Below are 23,784 nucleotides of genomic sequence, written 5' to 3'. Positions count from 1 at the left end.
CGGGGCGGCGCGCACCACGACGACGGCGACCGTCATCTCCCTCTCGATATACATCACTCCCGCTCTTTACTTTCTGACGTGAAAGTCTTATTTGAAAGCGAGGAGCTGAGAGCAGCTCAGCTGGCTTCCGCAGGTAGACAGGTAGCCCGCGCCTTCTCCTACCGCTACTTGGCGAGCGCGGGAGAGTTATCATCCAAGTTTTTTTTTTCTATCAACAGAAGGGAATTCCTTTGGCGCCGACGGATCAAGGGAAAGATTTCGAATCCCGTAATCGACAAATAGTGCGCAAGAACTGAGGATTGCTGTTTTGGTGTTTGTTTGTTGTTATGTTTTTCCCTTCAATTGGGACTGCTTTGGAGCTCTTCAACGCTTATATACAAACCTGCGTTCGCAACAGATCAAACAATTGTTCAATTTTATCCTGCCGCCAGTTCTTTATATTGACCAAACTCATTGCAGCTCGTCCCTGCTTGCCACCCTCCGGCGGACTTGCTACTGCTGCAACGAGTGCGTCAAGTTATGCATGATAACCACAAGCCTTTCACGTGCAGCCGCGCGCCACGCCCCGCCACGGCTCGCCCTGCCACGCGCCGGTTGCGTTAAGTTGTGGAGGCGTGGCAGGTGCGGGCATATCTCTCTATCGAGAAGGCTCTCTGACGCGATGCATCCGACGTGTGGAAAAGAGAAAAGAGAATGAGAATAATAAAAGAAGAATAACGAAAGAGAATAAAAACAAAACAAAAATCAGGAATATTATAATAATATTAATGAGCTGGACGCTCGACTGCGACACGTTACTGTAATATTGCGAAAGAATTTATTGGTCGTTATCGGAATGCAGGCGGGCGGGCCACGCCTGCGCCTGCCTCACCCCCGCGCGGCCGTCTCCTGTTTCGCAGGGCGTTAGAGCGGCGTGTAAGCCGATAGTCTGACCAGGGCGGGGCGAGGTAGGGCGGGGCGGGCACGAGTTGAACGCCCCAGCGCAGCCGCAGCACTTGCGGTTTGATCATCCAGCGCTTGCGACACTGCAGGTGATGTGTGTGTGTGTGTGTGTGTGTGTGTGTGTGTGTGTGTGTGCGTGTGCGCGCGCGCGCTCCGCTAATCCAAAGTGTGTGACTGCATCGTCACACACCGTCACCTGCGTGACTCGTGACTCGTCCTGGCGCAGTCGGCGCGCCGGCGGTGGGGGGAGGCGGCGCACTGGAGTGGCCTGCCTGCAGCAGCAGGTGCATCCTGTGTGTTCGACAAACCGCCAACATAGCGCGCCGCGCCGCAGCTCCGCGGAGTGGGGAGCAGGGCGGCACTGGGTCTTTGGGCTGCGTAACAAACGCACTCGTTAGTTGCCTAGCCTTGCGTGAGACCTCTCAGTCTCTCTTTCTATGTGTCTCTTTCTTTCTCCGTTTTCTTTAGTGGGTCGATAAGACAAACATTCCCGCTATGCCTAAAAGAAATCAAAGTTCCTTCCCGGACTCCTCGTGGCGGATCTGTGCGGTAACCACACACACAAACACACATGCACACAAAACACTCACGCACACAAAGGCTGGGCCTCCTCACCTGAGCAAAGGAATTTTTGTTCTGGAAAGTGGTTTCGTGTCGTTAACTGATAGGCTACTTCTATCGCACCGACATGAGAGTAGTGATCTTTGTGGCACGCGTGGCCGAGTGGCGTGGCGCGGGGCGGCGTGGGGCGCGAGCATCGGGGAAAGTACCGAAGTCCCTATGGGCCGGCCATCGCGCCCAATGCGAACGTTGTTTCGGTCAGTCGGTGCCGAGGCGGTGGGTAAATAGAGCGTGTACGCTCTGCCACGCCCGCCCCGCCGGGCCTCACCTGGTCATGCGGTCCGTGCCGACGCGGGCGTAAAAATAACGCATACTCCGCCATCGAATTTATGCGCGCGGCCTTCAGATTCCTCCAACCGGCCTTGTTTGAAATATCCACTCTGAAGAACCGTATCACATATTTCGGTCTGGACAATAAATATTAAACAGCTCGTCCCCTCCCTCTCCAGCAGCTCCAGCAGAGCCGTCGTGTCATGGGCACTCTTGGGTGTCCCTGTCGCCCCCGACCAACGAGCGCCCCGCCCCGCCTTGCCCAGCCGGGCCACGAGCCTCCCCCGCGGAAAAGGATAGCTGCGCGGGGAAGATGATGAGGAAACGAAAGATGAATGTGAATAGAATGACTGCGGCGCGCGGCGCTCTTCTGGGGGCGCGGGGGGACCTTCCTCTGGCCGGTGTGTGTGTGGGGGCCGGGCCGCGGCAGGCCGGCGGGCCGCGCCCCGCGCTGCTCTCTGTCTCGCTCGCACTCATCACTTCAGGGCGCCACCACACCACCGTGCCGTCATTGAAGGCGAGGCGGGGCAAAACTAATCAGCTGATTGCATGAGAGGAGAGGACCATCTCCGCGCGAGCAGCGGCCGCCACGCCCCGCCACGCCCCGCCACGCCCTCCTATCCGCTTAGCCAAGGTCGGGGTCCCGCGCTGCCCATCATCGCCAAGGCATCACCACAAGGCATCGCACAACCTGTTACGTTTCCATCCGCTCGGCCGCCCGGCTCGCCTCCGCAGGGCGCAGGGATGTTGTTCGGCCGGCCCGTCCGTGTGGCCTCCTGGCCCCACGGCACGTATACTCCGTACGCCTCACTACTCGTAACCGGGGGAAGAAGTAAGTGTGGGACGTGGCGACGAGTTCCGGACACAACGGATATCCCCGCGCGATGCGTTGAAAAGGCGATTTAAAATACGCCTTCGTGTTGAGCGGCATGTGCGTGGAGTACAAATCGACGGACTTGTTGTGATGAGGTTCGTTGCTCGAGGCGGATGATGCGCGTCAACCCCAGCCTGAATTCGCTGCCCCCCCCCTCCTCTCCTACTCTCCACACTCCTTGTCCTCCTTCCGGAAATGACCCGTTTCCGGCTGCAATCTGTGCCCATTATCAGCCGCCCGGAGCCCAAGGACACGCGCCTCCGGGCTATGGGCTCCCCGCCGCAGCGACGCGCGTCGCACGTACTCCGCGTCCCCCGCGCCAGGCCCAGCCGCGTGTGTCGATGCTGAAGTCTTTGAAGTAGAAGTCTTACAAGAAAAATCAGAAAACAATCAATCCTTTTTGTTATTCCTGGGAGACTCGCACACTGGAAAAACAGAGGTGTTGTCCAATGCCTTTTTAGAGAGCCTGGGTAAATTGTAATGCCTTTACAAAGGCTAAGGTGTTATCTTTATCAATTTTAGTGCCTTGATACAGGAGGAAGCTTGAGTGCAGTAGCACTTTTAAAAGGTGTCACATAGCACCTTTGGTTTTTCCAGTTCAGTCTCACACTCTGTTTCGTACGACAGGCGCTCCTGCTGGGCTCCAGAGCGAGCCAGAGCGCGGAGCGAGCGCACCTCGGCGGCTGCGGACGCCGGTGGGGTAGGCAACCCATTCGGCGCGCCTGTCCCACGTTCCTCCCTACCTCGCAGGCCACCACCACACGGCAGCGGCAGAGGGAAGGGAAGCCGTCGTGAGCGCGGAGAGCGGGTCCGGGGCGCCACTGAAAGCGGTCGGATTAGAGGAGCCGCCGCCTTCCACCGTCGAAAGAGAGAGACGAACGGTAACACAAGAGCTGTTAATTAATGTTAATCGCCAGTGTCTGTTCGTCCTGCCGGTCCTGTCCGCGGTGCACCGCGGGGGAGAGAGGAGCGGCCGGTCTCGCTGTCCGTTTATTAGTAGGCATGAGGCGGCGCGGTCCCAACTCTTCTAATCCCTTCACTTTTCATCGATCGATTAGAGCAGTGTTCACTGAGCGCGTTCGTCCCCCCGCGCCGCCCATCACCGCCGCCGCCGGCAGGACGTTCAAACAGACCAAGGTCAAGCGCGCTTCGTTCCCTTCTTTTATTTCTTTTTAGTGTTTTTTCATTGTTGTGTTTTTCTTTCTCTCTTCACTCCCCCCCTCTGATTAACCTTTATTCCCGCGTGCAGCTCGCTGTCGCTGGCCGGGCAGGGCCCCAGGGCAGCGCTCTGCACCGGTCCGGTATTTTATATTTACATAGGCCCGCACGAAGTAATTAGCCCCAGAAAACAGAAGTTGGTTATACGGTGCCTCTCTGCGTCCGCGGCGCTGCAGAGTGAGTGCACTGCACTGCGAGGGCCGGCAACGGTCGGCTACTCCCACAATTAATCCCTAATAACGCCAAAAACAACTCAGGGTGGTGTGTACCAGACCAGAAAAAAAAAATAAAAAAAATAAAAAAAAAAAGGTACTGCACAAATTTCGAAACATTGCGCATAAATCGCTCGCCAAGATCAAGAAAAAAATCGGCAAAAAAAAACAACTTTGAAACAGTGAAAATAAAGTACGGGGGAAAAAATAGCAAGAGCAGTGTTGCGGAGTGCATGTGGACTGCCTCGCTCGTCTCGTCCAGCATTTCAAACATAATTCCCGCCATAAATCAGGCCGGCTGCGCGTGCGCCGCTGGAGTCTGCGCTGGAGCGGCGGCCTGGACCAGCCTCGACCGGCTGGAACTGCCACTGCAGGAGGAGGAGGACGCGGCGAAAATAACGAGGAAAGGGGATAAAAATAATGAAAGCATCCCGAACTATTATATTATTTCGTCTTGTCGCCTCGGCGCGCTCTCTGCCGGCAGCTGCAGCGAGCCTCGCCTTATACGGCGCCAGGACGACGGGCAGGGCTCTCTGCGGCCGCGGCTCTCTGCTGCAGTCACACTGCCAAAGGGATTATTATGGCTCCCGTCTCCATCGGATGGTGGACTGGACCGCAGGTTTTGAATTTGTTCTGCTTTTAGTACCGCCCGGACAGAGATAAAAGTGTGCGACATCCAAAACACGTAAAGGTCATTCCATTCCTAACGCGACTGCCTGAAAAAGCTCACATCTCTGGAAATATGACAAAGATGACATGTACAAATAATTTACCACGTGTCAACGCCACGACATAACAAAATGCTGGGTTGCCTACTCGCTCCACCCGTAAGGCGCCCATTGCCCCTAGGTCGCAATACTGTTGTTCGTAGCCCTGACAACCGGTACATTTGGCGCGCACTTTTCAGTGTTCGGTTTGTCGCATAATTCTGTTTGTAGAGAAGAGACGGTTTTCATGACGGATGACTCTGGTGTCATGTTGGCAGTCAGCCTGGCCGGCTATACCACGATGCCGTCGGAGGTTAATTGGTCCACATACATCCCCTTTACTTCACTGATTTATCAGGTCGCTGAGGAAGACCGAAACGTAATCGAAGACGACTGCCATGGGAAAGACTGACTCATTCCCTGGAGATGAAAAGAAAAAACACACAAAACACACACAAAAAAAGCAATCATCTTGTTTCCCACCTCAAAACGTCTTAAAATTTGTGAGTGTTCCCGCGAGACCATACTACCTCTTTCTGTCCTTGCAGCGCCGCTCCTCCGAGTGCGTGCGGCGAGGATTGTACTCGCGCGCGCACACACACTGTCCCGTTGCGCAGCGGTAGGCCCTCTTCTGCTGTTGACCCCCCCCCTCCCCTCCCCTTTCTGCTGAAATATCGGCCGCGTTTATGCGCCATACCATTGTGTGGCGCGCTGCTCCGGGGGCGCGGTTCTCATCGCGGGACAGACTAGAGAAAACCATCGTCGGGATGATTACTTTTCGTGGTAACTGTACTGAATGTGAATATATACATACGACTCCGTGCCGCGGCCGTGCCGTGCCGCTCCCGTCGCTACCGGGAGAAAGAAAGAGCGGGCCAGTGACAGTGACGGTACAGCGGTGTAAGCGAGTTTGGGCTTCCAGGGATCCGCCGTGGCAGCCATCTGCCCGGGCATGTGACATCGTGCAGGTGCGCGCCGTGTGGGAAACCCGCGACGGGTGCGGGGGCGCGGTGGGGCGCGGCGTGGTGAGGCGGCGCGGGGCGGGGCGGGGCGAGGCGAGGGTCTCACCAGATTAGCGACAATCCGCCACACCGCGCCGTCTCCCTCCTTTATCAATCGCCGTGTCGGCAAACGCCGTCTCGAGCGGAGCGCCCCGGCGAGCCCATGGACGACATATGTCCCTTTTATTGTATTTCATGCAGACCACACCGCATGCCAGAGCAGAAAATGAGGCATCAAAGACGTCGTCGTCGTTGACGCACCGGGCCCAGGGGCTCGCGCGCTGTGGTGGGGGTGAGGCACCACGCCCCGCCATGTGCCGTGTGAGCCCAGCGGGCGGGGCGGGGCGGGGTGGGGCGGCGGGCCCATGCCATCCAGTCAGTCTGACGGGGACCGTCTGCTGGCCCGCATGGCCGCACGCACCGCTCGTGTCACGCGTCGAGCTCAGGCCTCGCACACTTACGCCCTTGCTGCACGCGCGTCCCCGCAGAGTTGCGCCCTTCCCCGTGCTGTCTTGAGCTTGTAGTTTGAGTTTGAGTAGTCCCTCGTCGCGAGTCACCGCCCGCCGTCGGGTCAGCCGGACGCAGTGAACCCTGAAAAGTCTTGTGCGGGCGAGGCAGGCACTCGACACCCTGCAGGACGAGCGGTAGTGGCGCCGCAACCGCAGGACAGCAGGCCCCAGCAGGATGGCGAGCACCAGGCGCCACTAGCCTCGCACGTGCGCCGGGACAGCGAGGTGAGAGTCGAACTTGTGCCCCGCCACTCCACTCCACTCCACCTGTTGGCCCGGCGGGCCGGCGGCAGGAAGTCCCCCGCGATAAGTGATGCCTTTAGCCTCCTCCCCCGAGCAGTGAGCAGCGGTGGGCGCCCCTCCGCGTGTTCGGACGTTTCTCACACGTGTGTCACCAGCACGACCAGACCTGGTCGTCGATAAGGAGCGCACACAAAGGCGGAGAGGAGCAAGCGACTTGAGGCGAGGTCGATTGCTTACCTATACCACCACACCACCCCTGCGTGTTGAGGGTTTTCGTGTCAGAGGTGAGGTGTGTTTGTGTGTGAGAGTGTGAGTCTTATACATAGCACGGCCCATTGTCGCCCGCCCAAGCCAGCCGGACTATTCTCGATACCGATTGGAACCTCCCGATACCGTCCCCGTTCTCCCTACTCACCGCCGCCGCGGGCGCATCCCTTTGTGGGGTGACGGCAGCAGTGGTCGAGTCTCTTTTCCTCTCTCTCATTCACATTCACACACACACACACAGACACACAGACGCGAGACTTGGACAACAAGCAGATGGACGCACCCGGCAGAATGTGTGTATTTTTAGCCAGCCGCCGACCCGGTGTCCAGGAATAGGAAACGCGAACAGAGAGAAATTCATTCGCACTGATTGGCGCGGGGTTGCCTGCGGGGGCGGGGCGCGGCGGGGCGCGGCGGGGCGCGGCGGGGCGCGGCGGGGCGCGGGGTCAGGCGCGGTGACCGCACCGGGTAATCAGATACCGGCGCCGCGGCTGAACCCGATAGCGCTGCCATGGCAACGGCATTGGAGTATACTGCACAACCGCGGGGGGACGTGCGGGCAGCTGTCTGTCTGTGGGGTGCAAGCGGCGGGGTGCCGGGCGCGCTGAGTGAGAGACGGGGAGTTTTATCAGTTACGATTGCTTGTTTGGAATGTTTATTCTCACGTCGGATGCCTTTTTATTAGCCGGATAACTGCCGTCCCCCTGCCCGCCCCTCCTCCCTCTACTTGCAGGCAGCCCTCACCCGCTTGACCTCTTGCTCCGTCACTACCCGGTACTACGCAGCTGCAGATGCGCCGTGCGTGCAGCTGTCGTCGTCGTCGGCCCGTTTAGCTTTGCTCGGCAGGACGAAGCAGTTGCCCCGCCGAAATTTGATCCCCGGTCGTCGTGCGGGTGCTGACGGGGCGTATGGGGAGGGAGCAGGGAGCCGGCCGGGGAAAGAGTTTTCCAGGCGGAGAAGAGAAAGTCCTTAGTCTTGGGGTTGGAGGGTTTTTAATTATTTTTTTTCGCCCCGACTACCGGCGGCGCGGCGGCGGTGCGTCGTCGTCGCTTGCTGCTTCCTCCTGTCAGCCAGCTGCACCGAGGGGGGCGCCCGACGAGGAGGTGGCGCAGCGCCGTACGCCCGTTCCCATGCGGGTGTCCGACCCACATATAGTATCGCACTACAACAACGAGCTGGGTCATGAACATTCTGACTCGCGAGCTCTGTAATGCCGGGCGTATCGCACGGGCCGCGCGGGAAGCTAACGGAAGTAACACGCACGACCACCGCGTCGTCTCCCTCATTCTCGGCCCGCGGGCTCGTTCATTCATTCGTCTTTACAACAACAGGATTTTATGTCGCCCCCTAGACTGTTACTGTTGCCGTGGCCGGGCGCGGGGCTGATATCGAGATATCGATGAGCTCATGGCCCCTCCCCCCCAGCTCCGGTTTAGGACGGTTTGTGGCCGGGCGGGGCGGGGCTCGCGGCGATGCAGACTGCCAGGCTTGCTGGACGCATGGGTTCCCCCGCTGCGCGGAGCAAATGTGACTAATATCCGTTGATAACGCGAGGGAGTTGGAGGGCGGGGCTTGGCGCGGGCGGCGGGCGTAGAGCGTTCCATCAATCCAAATCTCCCTGCTCCGCGCCGCCGGTGTTCGTGACGTATCGGCTACACCACCGCCGGCCGGCCGGCGGAGAGTCGATCAGGAAATTGAGAGTGAGGCCCCTTCCTGATGGACGTTCTGGGGAGACTTGAGCTCATCCAAATACGCCTTGGCGTTCGAGGTTTTTTGTATATGCGCGTTTGTGCAAATTAATTTAGCTCTTCGCCGCGGAACCTTCTATTGTCTAATCGAGCCGAGCGTCATCGTTGATGGTCGTTTGGAGTGGATATTTTTTTTTACCGGGGGCCAAGGATAGAATGTCCATCATATCCCAGCCCACTCGGAAACCTCACACGACACGACACACGTGTAAGTACATAGTTTGTGATGCGGCCTTTGTCCCCGTGTGCTGCTGCTAGCACTGCTGGCTGCCCCCCGCGCCTTGTTATGGCGTATGATCGCCGCTACGGCAGGTGCTTAGGACCCCCTGCAGGGCCGGCCCCGGCCGGGGCCCTCTGCCCGCTGACTTAAGCATTCACATTCCGTCGCGGGGAAGACATGGGAGTTGATGATGCACCTCGCCTGCCTTCCTCCGCGGTGCGGGGCGTGGCGGTCGAGGAGACAATGGCAGCAGCGAGCGTCCCCAGGCGAAGGTGCGCGCATCGTGCGCGAGTGCGTGGAGGGCCTTGAGCTGATAGCGTGGGTGACCGGCCGGGGCCGCCGCCCGCACCGGCACTGCTACCTGCTCCACGCGCACTCCGCGGGGGAGGAGGAGGAGCAGGAGGGCTTATGGCGTCTCCTTAGCAACCTGCTGCCTTCATATCATATCGTCAGTCCCGCGAGGCCGGAAGAGCAAACGGCGCATTAATACATATAAATAACGCATTCTTTGCCTTGGCCGAGAACTATACCAAGTGGTGTGTTTGTGTGAGTGTGTGTGTGTGCGTGTGTGTGTGTTTCGACTCGAACTGAGGTCATACAACGAACCGTGTTCAATCCCGTTGGACGCGCTACACGCGCCGCGCCCCCGACCTCGGGGCGGGGCGGGGCGGGGCGGGGCGGGGCAGCCTGACGACGCGCAGCGCCGCGCAGCGCCAGGACCGTATTTTCACACCTATGAGGCCTGCCAGCATTAATAATTCATATAAAGACTGTACGACACGTTATTGTGAGCGCGCTCTGTGGCTGCTGCGTGTTGTTGTTTGTGTGTGCGAGAGAGAGAGAGAGGGTGAAGGAAAGGGGAACGGAGAGAGGGAGGGAGGGAGAGGGAGAGAGAAGAGGAGCAGCAGCGCAGCAGGCACGACAGTGCCGTGCCACCGCAGCAGTGTGTGTGCTCCCGCTGGGGTCTTGCCTCACGCCCACATCACACTCTGTGTGCGTGTATGTGTGTGACGCCGATTGTTTTTGCGGCGGCAATAAGTCCGCCGGTGTCATTGGCGCCGCTGTCGGTGTCGTTCAGAGTCTGTGAGCGCTGCACGGTGGGGTTGCCTATGTCACAGATTTTGCAACGGTTTGCCTATACCTCCCGTAATGGCATATAAAAGGGTGACCGGGGCAGGTGGGGGTGAAGGACCTCCTCGCTTCTTCATTCCCGCGCCTTGCTCTAGGTCATGACACGGCGGCGAGTGGGACGCTACAGTACAGTACAGTAGTAAAGAGGTGCAACAAGAACAACAGTAGTACAGTACAGTGCGGTACAATCGGCGACGCAACAGACGGTCATTGCATCGTCGTGCATCAATAGGGGATTACCTCCATCTCTTGGCGCAGGCGCCGCTTTATCGGGGGCGACCCCATCCCCCTCCCTTCTCTTCCGTCGTTGCCCCCTCCCCTGTAGTCAACTGTAAGGGAGGGGCCTGGTAGGCAGGCAATTCGTCATACATAACATAACCCCTGAAAACAGGCACCCCACGAGGCCTTGTCGGAGGGGTTGCTGTTTGCGCGCGGCCCGCAGCGGCGCCAGCTGCAGCTGCCTCACTCTGCCAGTGTGGCGGGTGTGCGGCAGGCCCACGGCAGGCGCGACCTACTAAACGGCAGCTGCGGAGGGCGCGGCCCAGAGTGGCAAAGCAATCCTCCGCTGGGCGTAGCCGTGGTGCAGCCGGGCCGGCGGGCACCGCACCGCGGGGAGACGTGCAGGCGTGCCAAACAACGCAGGACAGCAGGAGGGGTAACGCCGCGCCGCCGCCGCCCTTACCTCATCGCAATTTGCACCCCGCGAATTACACCCCACCCGGTCCCTCCTCCCCCAGGGAGGGCGTCGTCGGCGCCCTTTCCTTACAAGGCGTCGCAAAACGTCGTGCCTACAGCAAAGCGCCCTGCTGGCGCCAGCGACTCGACAGGTGAATCCGTACTCTGACGTCGGGATCGTATTTAGCCAGCCATGCTGCACCGCATAACAGCCGTGCGGCCGGGTGGCCTACCGTCACTGAAAAAAATTTGTTCAAACCAGCGTATTAAAAAATGTGTAAGCAGAGCACGTACACAGAACTCAGTAAGCTATGAATACAAATTTTCTTAAGCTTTTAGTGTGCACGGCGCGCGCCCGCGACCACCTTGCACTGCCACTTCAAACATCCACGTAAAGGTCCACTTTTGGGTCCAAGTCTTGGGACCTCCTCCTGATTTCACATGGTTCCGCAGCGTGCAGTACTGTACTGTGTACACCTCTTATTGACCTTGCCGCCGGGCGGCCCGGGCCTGCGCCCCGTCCGTCCCGAATCCGTGATGGCTCCGGACGAGACGCTCTGGCGAACCCCGCGTCGGCACCCCGGTGGCCTGTCCCGGACGTCCTAATTGTGGGTGTAGCGCCCCGGCCACGTCCACGTCGGGCGTCGGGTCAGCAGCACGGGATCGCCGGCGGGTGTTGTGCCCGCGGAGGCGGGGCGTGGCGGGGCGGGGCGGGGCGCGTGGCCCGGAGCGGGCCGCCGTCATTAGAACTCGCCTTTTACGTGCCTGCGGAGGATGCGGGGCCGCCGCGCTCCGCGCAGACCGCTGCGTGAGTCACACGGCGCCCGGCAGCGTAGGCAACGCCGGCACAGGCGTGCCCCCGGCTGGCCTACCCGCCGCGCGCCCCGCCTCGCCCCCGGGCCGCCGGCGCCGGGCGGGCGCGCTGCACTGCGGTGGCATAGCATAGCAGCGGCATAACTTACTCGTAATGCTTCAATCCGAGTCTCGGCGACATGACGAGGATATTACGAGCGGCCTGCTCACCGCACACGCTAACGCCCTGCACGGCCTCGATGACGAGGCGAGGGGAAAGGGGAGGGAGAGCTCGCTAATGGCGACCGCTACGCCACCCCGCGCCACGCACCTGCTCCCGCTGCTGTTTATCGAACAATTTTCGTGCGTCGCCTCTCGCGTCAACCCGCAATAATACAGTACGCGCCAAAGACACAAATACCGGGCGGCGGCGGGTCGAAAGTTTCTTTTCCTTTTCTCACGCACAGGTGACCCCCAGGTGTGAACTCCAACTCCGGCCGCTGACGAGGGGGGTTGTGACTCACAAAAACGCTGAAATGGCTCATGGGAGGAGAACGGAATGCGTAATGGGGTCTGATGAGTAGCGTGTATGTGCCGAAGGACGGGGATAAAAAGTAGAAAGGGGACGCGACAGCTGCGACCGCAGCCTTGCGGCCGCCGGGCCTAGCCACGCAGGACGGGCATATTAAAAAGTTGCTCTTCTCATTTTATCATTATCATATGAAAAAGAAATCGTTTTAAAACCGACTGCGGCTTACCGCACCGCACGCAAAAGAACGAAACAACGAAGAAACGACAAACAAACAAGCCAACGGAGCTTGGTGGTGACGTGTCGTGGCGTCGTCAAGCAAACTGACTCAGCTGACTGGCCCATCTCTGAACTGGCTGTCTCACTGACTGTCGGATGGGGCTGCGCTCGCTCGCTTAGTGTCCGCCCGTTCGCATGCCGCAGGTGAATGCTGATAAGTGATCCAGCGCTGAGCGCGGGGTGGGGCCGGTGGGGCAGGGCGCTGCCAGGACGGGTTTCGAGATGAGTTGGGCACGCGCTCGCGCACACAGGTACTCACCTTGCACGCACGCACGCATACCCATGCGCGCTCCAATGGCACGCCGGCTGGCCCGGGCGGCCGCGGCGCTCCCCGCGGCGTGCCATAGGGCCTTACGGTTCGTTGACATTTCGAGACCGCGCGGGCGGGCGGACAGCAGGACAGACGGACAGGGACAATGCCTCACCCACTACTCAGGCGAGTAGTATTTCCGTACGGTCCTTATGGGTCCCACAGGGACCGTGTGCCACACGGCGCGATGCACGGGCACGCGTGGAGGAGGGGGGGGGGGTCGTGACTGACGTGATCGGCTGAGCCGCACCCCCTCTCGACTTGTGTCCCCTGGCGGTGGTGTGTCGACCTCAGTGTTAGTGTCCCTGCCCTGAGCCGTCACTATAACCCCCGCTGCGTCTCTTCCGCCGGCCCCCGCGGGACGCGGGGACGCGGTAATGCCCATGTTGACTGGACTGGGTCGGGCCGTGGGCGCCGCGCCGGGGCCACGCCGGGGCCCCACCCGCCTGCCGCGCGCGCGCCATATAATCTGATGCAGTTTAGCCCACATTCGGATTGGAGTTCGAGCGTGTCGCAACGGGAGCGCGCGCGAGCGGATGGAGATGGCGGGAAGCGACCGCAAAAAAAGGACAGAATTAGACGGCGGTGTGCGTGCGAGCGCGTGGGGTCCCCGACGCCCTCGTGTGGGACCGCGGCCCGCCCGCTGAGCGCGGATGAAGGACCCCGCGGGACCCCGGCGGCTTCGGGACAATGGCTCGCAAATAACAATTAATAAATCCACGCTTCGTGTTTGTGTCTGCAGAGGCGGGGCTTGCCGGCCTGGGCCTGTCGCAGCGCTGGCGGCGGCTGAGGCGTCGCTGCTCCTCCTTCACCACCCCGTCGAGCGCGTCGCACAGGGGCGCCTCGCCCGCGCCCTCCCCGTGCCCGTCGCCCGCGCCCTCGCCCGGGATGCAGCAGCGGCTGAGGCACGGCCTGGGCCGCCTGCAGGCTGGCCTGGAGGCCGGTCTGGAGGCGGGGACGGCCGGCTGGCGGCGGCGGCGCGCGCTCTCCGTGCACGAGGCCAGCATCCAGCAGCAGCTGCAGCAGCAGCACCAACCGCAGCCGCAGGGGCAGCATCCCGTGAGTACACACGCCGACAGTCTGCTTCGCCCCGTCCTGGACGAATCCGAGTTCTCAGTGTCTTGTTCGTTTCCTTCTCCGCAGGGCGCTAAACCCACCTTCTACGTGCCCTCCCCGATGGAGCGCGCCGCCGAGGAGGACGAGGAGGATGATGACATGGGTCCCGTGTCGCTGCCGCCTTTCGCTTTCCGGGACACCGACAGTGTGCTCCCCGGTCACATCCACCGACACAGGTACGGACGGGCTGCGAGTTTCGTGTACTTCGTGTACCGTCGTAGCCGTCGGCTAGCCTGCTCACGCTCTCGTTTTCGTTGTCCAGGAAGCCGTCGAGTAACTGCTCGTCGGGACGCGGCACCGGCACGCCGACAGAGGACATCGACAGGCGGAGTACCGGCAGCAACGGGTCGTCGTCGTCGGGCGCGTCCTGCAAGGGGCACCCAGCTCACCACCCGTCGGGCCACCACCTCCACCATCACCACCACCAGCAGCGGGGGCCGCCGGCTCCGTGCTGGGACCTCGGCTACCACTCCATCGAAAGCACGCCGTCGACGTACGAGCCCGTGTACCAGGGGGACCGCCTGCGGGGCCGGCCTCTCACAAGGTCCCCTGCCCCCGGGCCCGCCCGCGTACCACACCAGGATGCCCCGCCGCCGCCATCTCAGGGTGAAGGCGGGGTTCCGCTTCCCAGGGTGAGGTCCCGTCGGAGGTGGGCCATGTCGGACCCCTTCCCGGAGGACGCGGCGGACCTCCACGAGATCCTACCGCGCCTGCGGCGGCAGCACCAGGCCGGAGTCCTCCCCGACCAGGATCTGCCGACGCCATCCGGGGCCAGCTCGACGACGGCGTTCGTCATCGGCGGAGGCGTCTCCAGATCCCCCGTTCCCTCCACCTCGCCCTCCGGCCCCGGGCCCACCTCCCTGCAGGGCGCGCCCGTCCCCCTGCCCCGCACCCGGAGGGCGGCCACCGCCTCCCCGGCCCCCGTCGACCGGGCCCCCGTCGACCGGGCCCCCGTCGACCGGGACCTCCACGCCACGCCGCCGCTGCCGCCCGCCCCCACACCTTCCCCGGAGCAGGTGCCACCAGCGGTCCTGCGAGCCAAGTCACACACCCCGGAGGTGAAGAAGAAGTCCGTGCGCCTCTCCAAGGTGTTCTCCTCCGCCGTGCATCTGCGCAGCAGCCCGAAGGAGGACGGTGGCAGCAGCAGCAGCAAGAAGGACAAGCAGGAGGCCAAGCTGGACAAGGAGGACAAGAAGAAGGACAGCAAGGACGAGGAGCGGGACCGGAGCAGCCAGAGTCGCGAGCGGGGGCGTCGCCTCGTGAAGCAGCTGCAACGGAGCCTGTTCGGCGGCAGCCTGACGGCGCGCTCGCGCTCGGCCACCAGGCTCACCGGCCGCCAGGCGCACCACGGCAGCTGCGACCTGCTCGCGCCCACCAAGGCCCAGGTGAGCTACAGGCTGATTGGGAATACATTAGCGAAAGTTTTGGTCCCCCGGCGGCCGTGCGGGAACAAGTAAAACGGCGTGTATGGGGGAAGCCATGCGAAATTATGCTGACGGACGAGACGAGCGACCCAGTCTGGTCGCGTGCACGCTTTCGTAACATAGGCCCGCCTCGCCGCTCCGCGTCGCGCCGCCATGCAAGGGCGGGCTGTGGGCTTGTTTCATTACGTGCAACGCAGTAACTCGCATCCAATAATATTCCCGCTGACTTCAGCTCGTTGATCAAATCACATTGGCCGCAGCCCATATGCACATGTCGCCGAGCGGGTGGGAGATCCAGTTAACATTCAAAGAGGGGGAAGGGAGGGGAGTCGGAGGCAAGGGAGAGGAGAGTGCCCCCTTTCCCCTCCCCTCACGTGCCTATCCCCTTGATCCCATCATGCGTTCATACGACCTCAATAGTGGCGCTCCGCCCCATTGCTGTTCTTTTTAAAATCGCACGAGAAAATTTCACAACGTCCATCCCATCCGCACAACAAACGCGTCTCGAGCGGTTTGGTCCCCATTGGTCCCCCGGGTGCCGGGCTGTGCCGGGTGGCCACGCCTCGCGGTGGCATTGTGAGCGCCGCGGTGGCCGTGCCGCGCCGCCTCGGCCACCGTGACTCATCTCGCGGCACTTGTCTGCGGCGCTCGCATCGCACATTGTTCAGGAGCCCCACCACCACCAACACCAACACGCCCAGCACACAGTCAACACAAGGTGTTAATTGCTCAACACTTTGTACGACTATTGGCCGTGGCGGGGTGTGGCGGCCCACCTCGCGCGCAGCCCGCGAAGATAAACACCTCGTCCGCGCGGTAGAGCTCTGCGGGATGCAATTATTTCGGCAATAATCGGGGAGGTGACGAGCTATGGGCTCCGGGCGGCGATGTGGGTGCGCCCGTGCGGGCCCGTGCGTGTGCATCGCCCGCCCCGCCCGGAGGAGGCTGCACGGTGGCCCTGGCCCCGTGACGGCGGGCAAGTGCGTCGCTATCCGTGCGTCCGCGACGTCGCGACGCGCTGCAGGGGGAGCAGACGTGAGAGCGGTGCGATTCGAACGCAGCCCGCGAGGACGCGTGGGCCGGGCGCTGCGGGGCGGGGCCGGCGCGGGGCGGCTCACTTAGCCATCCGGGGATTGCGTCTCGTCCAGCCCGTCCGGCCCGGCTCTCCCACGGACAGGTGCACCTCGAGGTGCACCCGCGGAGCTGTTGGTCGGGGGTTCGGACACCTTACACCTTCTAGGCCCCTGGGTGTTCTCCTTGTCTCGCTTGCTCGTGTCTGATTCCACTTCTCTGCTGCAGGCCCGGCTGAGAGACCGCCTGCACCAGGACGTGGCGGGCGAGGATGAGGCCAACAACAACAACGTCCACGGCGACAGCGCGGCCAACACCAGCGGCGTCAGCAGCGCGAGCAGCGCGAGCGACCGGCGGAAGTCGTCGGGGGTGATTTTGATGGCCGCGACGCCGTCGCCCGCGCCCTCGACGGAGGGCAAGAGCAGCAAGTCGCCGTCCGAGAGCCATCGCCAGCACCGGAACGCGGCCGAGGACGAGGACGAGGTGGACGACGTGGAGGAGTCCAAGTTCTGCACGCTGCCGCGCAACTCGGCGGCCAACGCCTTCACCATCCTGTCGGCCACCTTCAACAAGGGTCCCGGCCACAAGGGGCTGGGCTTCAGCATCGTGGGTGGCAGGGACTCGCCCCGAGGCAACATGGGCATCTTCGTCAAGACCGTATTCCCCAACGGCCAGGCGGCCGAGTCAGGGCGACTCAAAGAAGGTAACGATGCTTTCCTCTGTCTTACAGATTTTTAGGGCTATGGGTCGCGGATCAGCGGCGAGGGGAACCCCGGCCCGCTGACAGTGCGTAGAGAACTTGGCCGCTTTATGTACTGGGGTCGTTGACAACGCACTGCTAGCTGCCCAGAGGGAAGGCCTGGTCCATTATCTCTCCACTTCACCTACCACCCGGGCTGCTAGGCTGCAAACGCGGCAGTAGTGTGGATGTGGGTATTTTGAGCCTCACTTGGTCTCCATGCACGAGATGGAGAGGGATGGAGGAAAAGAGAGAGAGAGGGAGAGAGAGAGAGAGGGGGGGGGGTGGAAGTCCAGCTGACGAGACAGGACGCCGTGCGACGTGCTTCGCCATGAGAGGGACGCGCTGTCGTACGCGACGTGCGTGCATGTCATGTGTGATTGTCGCCGAGTCGAGCTGAGCGCAGACGAGAGGTGACTGGCCTCTTCCTCCACTCCGCGCTCCGCGCCGCGCGGCCCGCCAGGCCGTCCTGGTGGTGGGAGCGGCGCGGGGCAGCGCGGCGCAGGCTCTGGAGGTACCCACGGGACGCCAGAGAGTGGTACCCTCTCGCCCACAAGGACGCTTAAAGAATCAGAAAGTAAAACAATACACAGTTTCATTTGTTATCTATATGATCGGAATCCGCTGGGCGTCGCCGAGCATCACGCAGTGCCACATATAGCACATGTGTGACAGCTATCGATATGCCATTGTTTCGTACCCGACACGTCTATCCGCCCCAGTGGGTGTCGCCCTGGTGTCGCCGTGGAGGGGGCGTGTGGCCTGGCCGCCGACAGGACCGGTACGGGCCGCGTCTGGCAGTCAGCAGGCTCCCAGCCGGTACGGCCCAGCAGAGCCTGGCAGAGCACGTGCAAGGCACGTTAAGTTATGCCCACTTCCGGGCCCTCGCGGGCTGTCTCCGGCCCGTGAGACACCCGACACCAAACGCTACGCCAGCCAGGTGGCGGGGCAGGCGGGCGGACGACACCACCCCGTCGGCAGTGCGCGCCCAGTGGCGCACCCAGGATTTCACTTTGGGGGAGGTCGTGTCTCAACCTTTGCCTAGTTACGGAATTCGACTTCAAATTGCGTACCTATATTAGACGTCTTAATCGTTAAATGGCCAAAAAACAACCTTAGTCCAGCGGGGCCTTTTTTAAGGGAGACTGTTTTTAAATTTATTTATTTTTGTGGGTGTGCTTTGTCTTAACTTTGTTGTCGTTGTTTCAGGGGATGAAATTCTGGCGGTGAACGGCAAGGCCCTCCACGGCTTCAGTCACCTGGAAGCCATTGCCGTCTTCAAAGAGATCCGCTCCGGCCCCGTCTTACTTCACATCGGCCGCAGACTGAACAGGCGACGGCGAGAGCCCTGCGCCATGCCATCAAAGCCCCTGCCCGGCCTGGGTGGCGCCCTGGCCGCGCCAGCCGTGTGCTCATGAGGGGGACCGGAAGCTCTCATCGTAGACATTCTAAAGAAAATTGAAGATTTAGGGGAATGTATGAGCATTTTCCAGAGAGTGTCAGTGAACTTGCAGATTGAAGCAATTAATAAACAACAACTTGGCGGCGACTATGCCTATATGCATGCATGTTACTGTGTATTTAAAACACAGGACAAAAGTGACAAAGAATGTTTGTCACTGTGTTTACATTGGCAAATGCAATAATAGTATGACTAATAGAAAAAGAGTCTTTTTTGATAAGGACCAAACTTGCAATGTGAAAGAAAATTTCAAAAATTTTACTTGGTTAAATTTTTTGTAAATTTTTGTAACAATTACTGTCATTTAAAAAAATGTATCGCCCTAATTCATTGTTATGGTGCCCTCTATAGAAACACTAAGAATCCATATCAATTGTATTTGGAGATTTACATTCTCTCTGAAACACTCCCACTTTTTTTTTCATTACAATAATAACTATGCTTAACAGACATTACTTCAGAGATTTATATTCTTACTGTTTCCCTAAAAACGAGCTTTGTTGAGCTTTGCATTTTAATTTTTTTTTTAAACAATATTCTGAAATCTTTTAAGGTACAACTGTGGATAACTCTACCCATGGCTTTAAAATCAAAATGTCAAAGTTCTTTTAACTTTGTATTTGAACACCAAAGATACCCCTGCTTTTTTTTAAAAAGTCTTGTTTTTGTACAGCATTCCTTAAAAATTATTATTTTATATTGTTTTTTTAGGTATGAACTTTTGTAACAAATAGTTGATATTTTAGGAATGACCACCTTGACAATGAGCAGAGGATTATGCGGTATTGTCGAGACACAATATTTGCAAATCCAATTTGCTGTATGTTTCAGTGGCCTTCTTGCATGTGTGATACAATAGGTAGTATTAAAGTTTATAAATAAATCTTTACAATACACACTTTGTCAATTTTTCTTTCTTATACTTCCATGTTTATGAGTCATATCACTACCTCACTCCATTTTGAGAGACAGCAATTAGTTCCAATTTTTTCACCTTGGTCCCATGAGATGGTGTATACCATTTAACACTTTTCGTGCAGAAGGGGGGGGGGGATCCAAATGGTGGACCTGTCACACAGAATACGTTAAGGAAACAGGAGAAAAAATACTTAAGACTATTTTCAATTGAGATAAAATTAAATATATATTATCTGAAGTTAAGCATTTTTACACTTTCTACACAAATATACAGTACAAGAAGAGGTGTTTATAGACGAGCGTCCCATGCAAAGTTTGGGCCTGGAGTGCGATGTTTACGAGCTGGCTGTTCTGAGCTGGGAAATAAATGATGGAATCGTCAGACTCTGTCACCCTTAGTCATGGCAATTTCAGTTTGGTATACTTACGCAGGAGCAGGTAAAAGTTTCTGGTCGCTGGCTAGAAGGACAGGTGGGTTTAACTCACGGCGGGCGTCTCTTGTATAGTAGTAGTTGGCAGAGAGCTTAGCGTGGGGGCCATCAGGCAGATTTGGAGGAGGTTGAGTGCGTGCAGCAATACCATGACCCTCAAATCGAAGGTAGTTCTGTCCGCCTCTCTGTTACGGAAAATAAGTTATTACACATGTGGAAGAGAAGACTAACAATCAGTCAATAATGATGATTCACAAGAGATTAGAAATACAAGGTGTAAATAGCAAAAACAAGACAAATGTGAGAAGGTAAACAAATAACAAGAAAAGAGTACTGGCACTAAAATAGGAAAAGGATAAGTGAGTGGTATAAATACTCACGCTCCCTAGCAGGAAGTTCCTCAATTTCTGGACGATTTCAATAGTATCACGAGGTTGAATTTTGCCCGGCATGATGGGACAAAAATTAATTGCTTAGATATTCGAAGGTTTGGTTGTTCGTTCTTCCTAATCGAACTGTCAAGGTTAGGTTAGTACGTAACATTCCCCTCCCCCTCCCTTCCCCCCAACTTCCCACAGGGTGAACAACTTTGGAAAATTATACCATCTTTCTTTCGTTTGAAATTTTAATTGTTCATTAATTTGTTAGCTTAAGTTTAACTAAAACTATAAAATTTATAAGTTATGATAGTATTTTCATGAGAAGAAATTTAGAGTTGTCAATATATTCCTACTCCCTGAAAAATGACCAGCTGGTACTCCCGTGGTTTGGCACACATGTTAGCCATCCCTAGTAACTAGCAACGACCAATTCAGAACATTTTATTTTGTAGAAAAAATGAAATACGTTAGATGTTATAATTAAATTAAATACAAAATACTTAATTAAAGCTAAAAAATGGACAAACTACGTTAAACATACTTATTGAACTTCGAAATACATTCTGATTTTGGTTTGTTGCAATGTTGACTAGAGTGTGTTGCAATGTTGCTGATGTCTGATGTTGAAGACAACTATCGTGCCCGAACTAATTCTTTTGACGTCTTAATTAGAGAGAAAATGAAATTTGGGTAGTGCTATTGATAGGTAAATACACTGCTTTCCATCTAGGATACTTTTAAACCAATCCTGACTCTGACGTGAAGCCTGACTTCGCACTACCCGCCTTCACGGTACGTGCCTAAGAAAGAGTGTCAAAGTGCATTGTATTTGAAGGTCCGTAAAATGATTTTAGCCGTGATGGCATCAATAGAAATGTTAAGTCTAATCGGTAAACCAAAAGTCCAAAGAACAACTGGTTTCGGTTGTATTTCATTCTCACGCCATTGTTGACTGGTGATTTAGATTACGGGCATAACAGCCGGTTATCACGTATCACGTAGAAGTATTCCCCTCTTCCTTCACTTCGTTATCTCGGACCCTAACCGATTAGTAATTGAGTTCATTCTCTCTTCTGAGCGCTTGTTTCACTCAGGTGCTTTAGCGTACTTTTAATCCGAACCTGTTGGTTATGTGACATTATAACCTAACTGTATATCATCAACATTTGACTGAAGTAGACGAGAGTTTACTTTGCTAAGCATTTCTTTCACTAAACTATGTTTTCACAGGGTATAGTTTTTATACATAAACGCAAGATTCATTTTAATTATGGAATCTGCAGAGGAAATAAAGTCGTCACTCAGTGTTCGGACAGTAGCAGATGTTGAAGTAGGTGCTGTAGCAACTCCATCGAGTCCACCGGCCACAGAGCTAGATCGAATGAACTTTCAGAAACTTTTACTTCAAATGAATGGTGTATCTTTGACTTCGAAGGGAGAAGCATCTGGAAATAACTCACGTGAGTACAATTACTCTCATCACATTGCCATACTTTTTCCTCTGGCTCTTTGTTTCTAATGTATTAAGTGACATATTTTGTATACTTGTTCTTATTATGGTTTTGTGTTTTACAGGCTCGATTCCTAAGCAATCAGATAAGGCTCCAGACAGAGAGACAGAAAGTGGATCGACTGTTTCCAGTGATCATGACAAACAGAAAAAGAAGAAAAAGAGCAGGGGGAAAAAGTCTAACAAACCTTCTCCTACCGACAGTCCACTAAAACTAACAACTGATAAAGGTGAAAATGTTCCCTTAAATAAGAAAGAGCAGCATACAACAGTTGCCCAGAATATCACTCAAACTGTGAAGGCATCAGCAGGAAGCACATCATCAAAGGTCCTGTCAGATCAACCAAATGTGGCCAAGAGCTCACAAAATCTCAAGATTTCACATCACGGTCATAATCAAATTGACTCGTCTAAGGTTGTTTCTCAAGTTGCACAAGGACAGCCGAAGCAACAAGAACCAACTCGACAAAATTTTTCTAAAGAGATTCCTCCTAAAGGTTCCAAAGATCCAGCATGTCTGCTTCAAGATACTGAAAAAGAATCAGAATCATTGGAAATTTTCAAAAAACAGCCTTTCATGCTCCTGCGAGCTGCTATAAACTTAATTAAGCCGAAGAAAAAAATATCTGCTGTGAAGGTCTGTACCTCTTAAATTATTTAATACATTTTACTACAATTAGTTATATACCATCTGTATTTCTGTAAAATTCCCTAACCTACTGAGCTTTTACTTTTCTGTACAGGATTTGAATCTTTTCTTTTGCATACCCTGTGATAGAGAGTTCTCAGACATGGACAAACATTTTGAGAAAGCAAAAGAGGGTCATGTAATTCGGTGGAAGGTAAAGAAACTTTTCAGCTGTTGTGTATTAATGTTTTTACCCATTTTGTTACTCCTGAATTTTCCATTTTATTTTATTGTTAGTGTGAAATGCGACACCGCACAATTGATCTTCTGCCAGATTTGTCTCTTAGACATATTAGTCTACTTGATGATTTGGTAATGACAACTGTAGAAAAATACAAGACACCTCAGGAAAACCTGAAAATCGCTCACTCTATTTGGCAAACTTTAGATACCTTGGCCAAAACAAAATTTAAAGGTAAGAAAATTGATGATCTGTTTTTCTGTAACAGTAAATTATACCCCACCACCTTGTCTTCTTGGTAGGTTATTTTATCATTTACTTTCTTTATTTTATTTCTTTTCTTGTAGAATGTTCAGTTCGGTGGTTTGGCTCTCATGTGAATGGAATAGCCCTTTCTGACAACAAGCTATTGAATATGGATCTTCTTGTAACTAACAAAGAAGAAGCAGCTAGTACTTTCTTGAACTTTATTGCTGCTGTAGAACAAATTTTCAGGTAATTTTTAATTTTTCAAAGAATTTTCTAATTTGAGATTTATCTTTTTGTTCTTTTTGAAAATTGTTCATACATTTTCAGCAAAGTTGATAGAGTTGTTGCAACTAATTTTGCTCATGCCAATATATATCATGAGGGAATGATTGTTCAACTCAGTCTGAATAATAATGGAGCTTTCAATACAGCAAAACTTATTCGTGATTATATCAGTATTGACAAAAGAGTGCAACCTCTTTGCATCTTTTTCCGCTATTGGGGCCAGGTAAGTTCCATCACTGTTGTAACTATATTATTCTCTTATAATACATTTTCAAGATTATTTGAACCTATATTTTTGTGTCTAGATTTGTGGTGTTGATCAAGGAGAAAATGGCTCATGGCAAGGGCATGCATTTCCAATTATGGTAATTCATTTTCTGCAACAGAGGCAAGTTTTGCCTGTGCTTCATGACATGCTTGATAATCCAGATGGAGCTCCAGAAGTTTATCTAGGTATGTTACACCATTATTTTTGTCATTTGTCAGTAAGTCTATCTTATCAGAAATAGAAGAACCTGTCTGTTAATGTGCAATTTTCTGTTTTCTATCTAGATCCTAAGGAGCTGCAAGGTCGCTGGTTTGGAAGGAATAAAGATAGTGTGGGAAACCTTCTTTTCAAGATGTTTCGGTACTATGCAATTGAACATGATGTTGAGAAACATGTTGTTTCAATTACTCAGTTTCAACCTTATTTGAGGCAAGCCACCAAGTGGAATGCAAAACGTATTGCTGTAATAGGTAACATTTCTGAATAATTTAAAACTATACCCTTTAAGGTGGTC

At 55.6% G+C, this 23,784-nt stretch overlaps 3 protein-coding genes across 4 annotated transcripts in view; 2 read left to right on the top strand and 1 right to left on the bottom strand.

The window, feature by feature from the left end:
* LOC113208301 (trichohyalin-like) overlaps positions 1 to 19,259 on the top strand; it is a 67,550-nt gene extending 48,291 nt beyond the window's left edge. The window contains exons 1-6 of one of the 2 annotated variants that reach the window (XM_052267023.1): positions 6,229 to 6,579; positions 13,291 to 13,607; positions 13,692 to 13,840; positions 13,927 to 15,049; positions 16,388 to 16,862; positions 18,108 to 19,259. In XM_052267023.1, the coding sequence (XP_052122983.1) occupies positions 13,437 to 13,607; positions 13,692 to 13,840; positions 13,927 to 15,049; positions 16,388 to 16,862; positions 18,108 to 18,316 (2,127 nt within the window). In that variant the 5' untranslated portion in view covers positions 6,229 to 6,579; positions 13,291 to 13,436 and the 3' untranslated portion in view covers positions 18,317 to 19,259. Of the gene's footprint in view, positions 1 to 6,228; positions 6,580 to 13,290; positions 13,608 to 13,691; positions 13,841 to 13,926; positions 15,050 to 16,387; positions 16,863 to 18,107 lie in introns of those variants that run through there. The other variant, XM_052267022.1, reaches the window with a different exon arrangement.
* A 219-nt stretch (positions 19,260 to 19,478) lies between these two features.
* On the bottom strand, positions 19,479 to 20,271 carry LOC113208296 (NADH dehydrogenase [ubiquinone] 1 alpha subcomplex subunit 7). The gene is made up of 3 exons (XM_026425242.2): positions 20,090 to 20,271; positions 19,707 to 19,894; positions 19,479 to 19,634 (listed from the first exon to the last, which is right to left on the bottom strand). Exons 1-3 carry the CDS (start codon positions 20,159 to 20,161, stop codon positions 19,568 to 19,570), a joined length of 327 nt encoding a protein of 108 aa, XP_026281027.1. The 5' UTR covers positions 20,162 to 20,271; the 3' UTR covers positions 19,479 to 19,567.
* Positions 20,272 to 20,968: 697 nt separating this feature from the next.
* LOC127748702 (terminal uridylyltransferase 7-like) lies at positions 20,969 to 23,757 on the top strand. The gene is made up of 9 exons (XM_052266999.1): positions 20,969 to 21,240; positions 21,320 to 21,549; positions 21,665 to 22,236; positions 22,343 to 22,441; positions 22,525 to 22,702; positions 22,816 to 22,963; positions 23,045 to 23,225; positions 23,308 to 23,455; positions 23,555 to 23,757. The coding sequence occupies exons 2-9, from the start codon at positions 21,360 to 21,362 to the stop codon at positions 23,755 to 23,757; spliced, it is 1,719 nt and encodes a 572-aa protein (XP_052122959.1). The 5' UTR covers positions 20,969 to 21,240; positions 21,320 to 21,359.
* The last annotated feature ends 27 nt before the right edge of the window (positions 23,758 to 23,784 follow it).

Source organism: Frankliniella occidentalis, unplaced genomic scaffold (assembly GCF_000697945.3).
Source record: "Frankliniella occidentalis isolate FOCC.00 unplaced genomic scaffold, Focc_3.1 Scaffold45, whole genome shotgun sequence".
NCBI classification, from domain to species: domain Eukaryota; kingdom Metazoa; phylum Arthropoda; class Insecta; order Thysanoptera; family Thripidae; genus Frankliniella; species Frankliniella occidentalis.
The sequence above is the reverse complement of the archived record's forward strand: the minus strand, read 5'-3'. Positions and strand labels throughout refer to the sequence as shown.

What these genes read in the sequence shown, in the direction of transcription:
- LOC113208296 (XM_026425242.2), bottom strand. Translation starts at nt 20,161, where the DNA reads ATGCCGGGCAAAATTCAACCTCGTGATACTATTGAAATCGTCCAGAAA. An exon ending in GGAACTTCCTGCTAGGGAGC is followed by an intron (nt 19,895 to 20,089) that starts GTGAGTATTTAT and finishes TTTCCGTAACAG; the next exon opens with AGAGGCGGACAGAACTACCT. An exon ending in AAACTTTTACCTGCTCCTGC is followed by an intron (nt 19,635 to 19,706) that starts GTAAGTATACCA and finishes TTTATTTCCCAG; the next exon opens with CTCAGAACAGCCAGCTCGTA.
- LOC127748702 (XM_052266999.1), top strand. Translation starts at nt 21,360, where the DNA reads ATGGAATCTGCAGAGGAAATAAAGTCGTCACTCAGTGTTCGGACAGTA. An exon ending in GTCATGTAATTCGGTGGAAG is followed by an intron (nt 22,442 to 22,524) that starts GTAAAGAAACTT and finishes TTTTATTGTTAG; the next exon opens with TGTGAAATGCGACACCGCAC. An exon ending in TTTTCCGCTATTGGGGCCAG is followed by an intron (nt 23,226 to 23,307) that starts GTAAGTTCCATC and finishes TTTTGTGTCTAG; the next exon opens with ATTTGTGGTGTTGATCAAGG.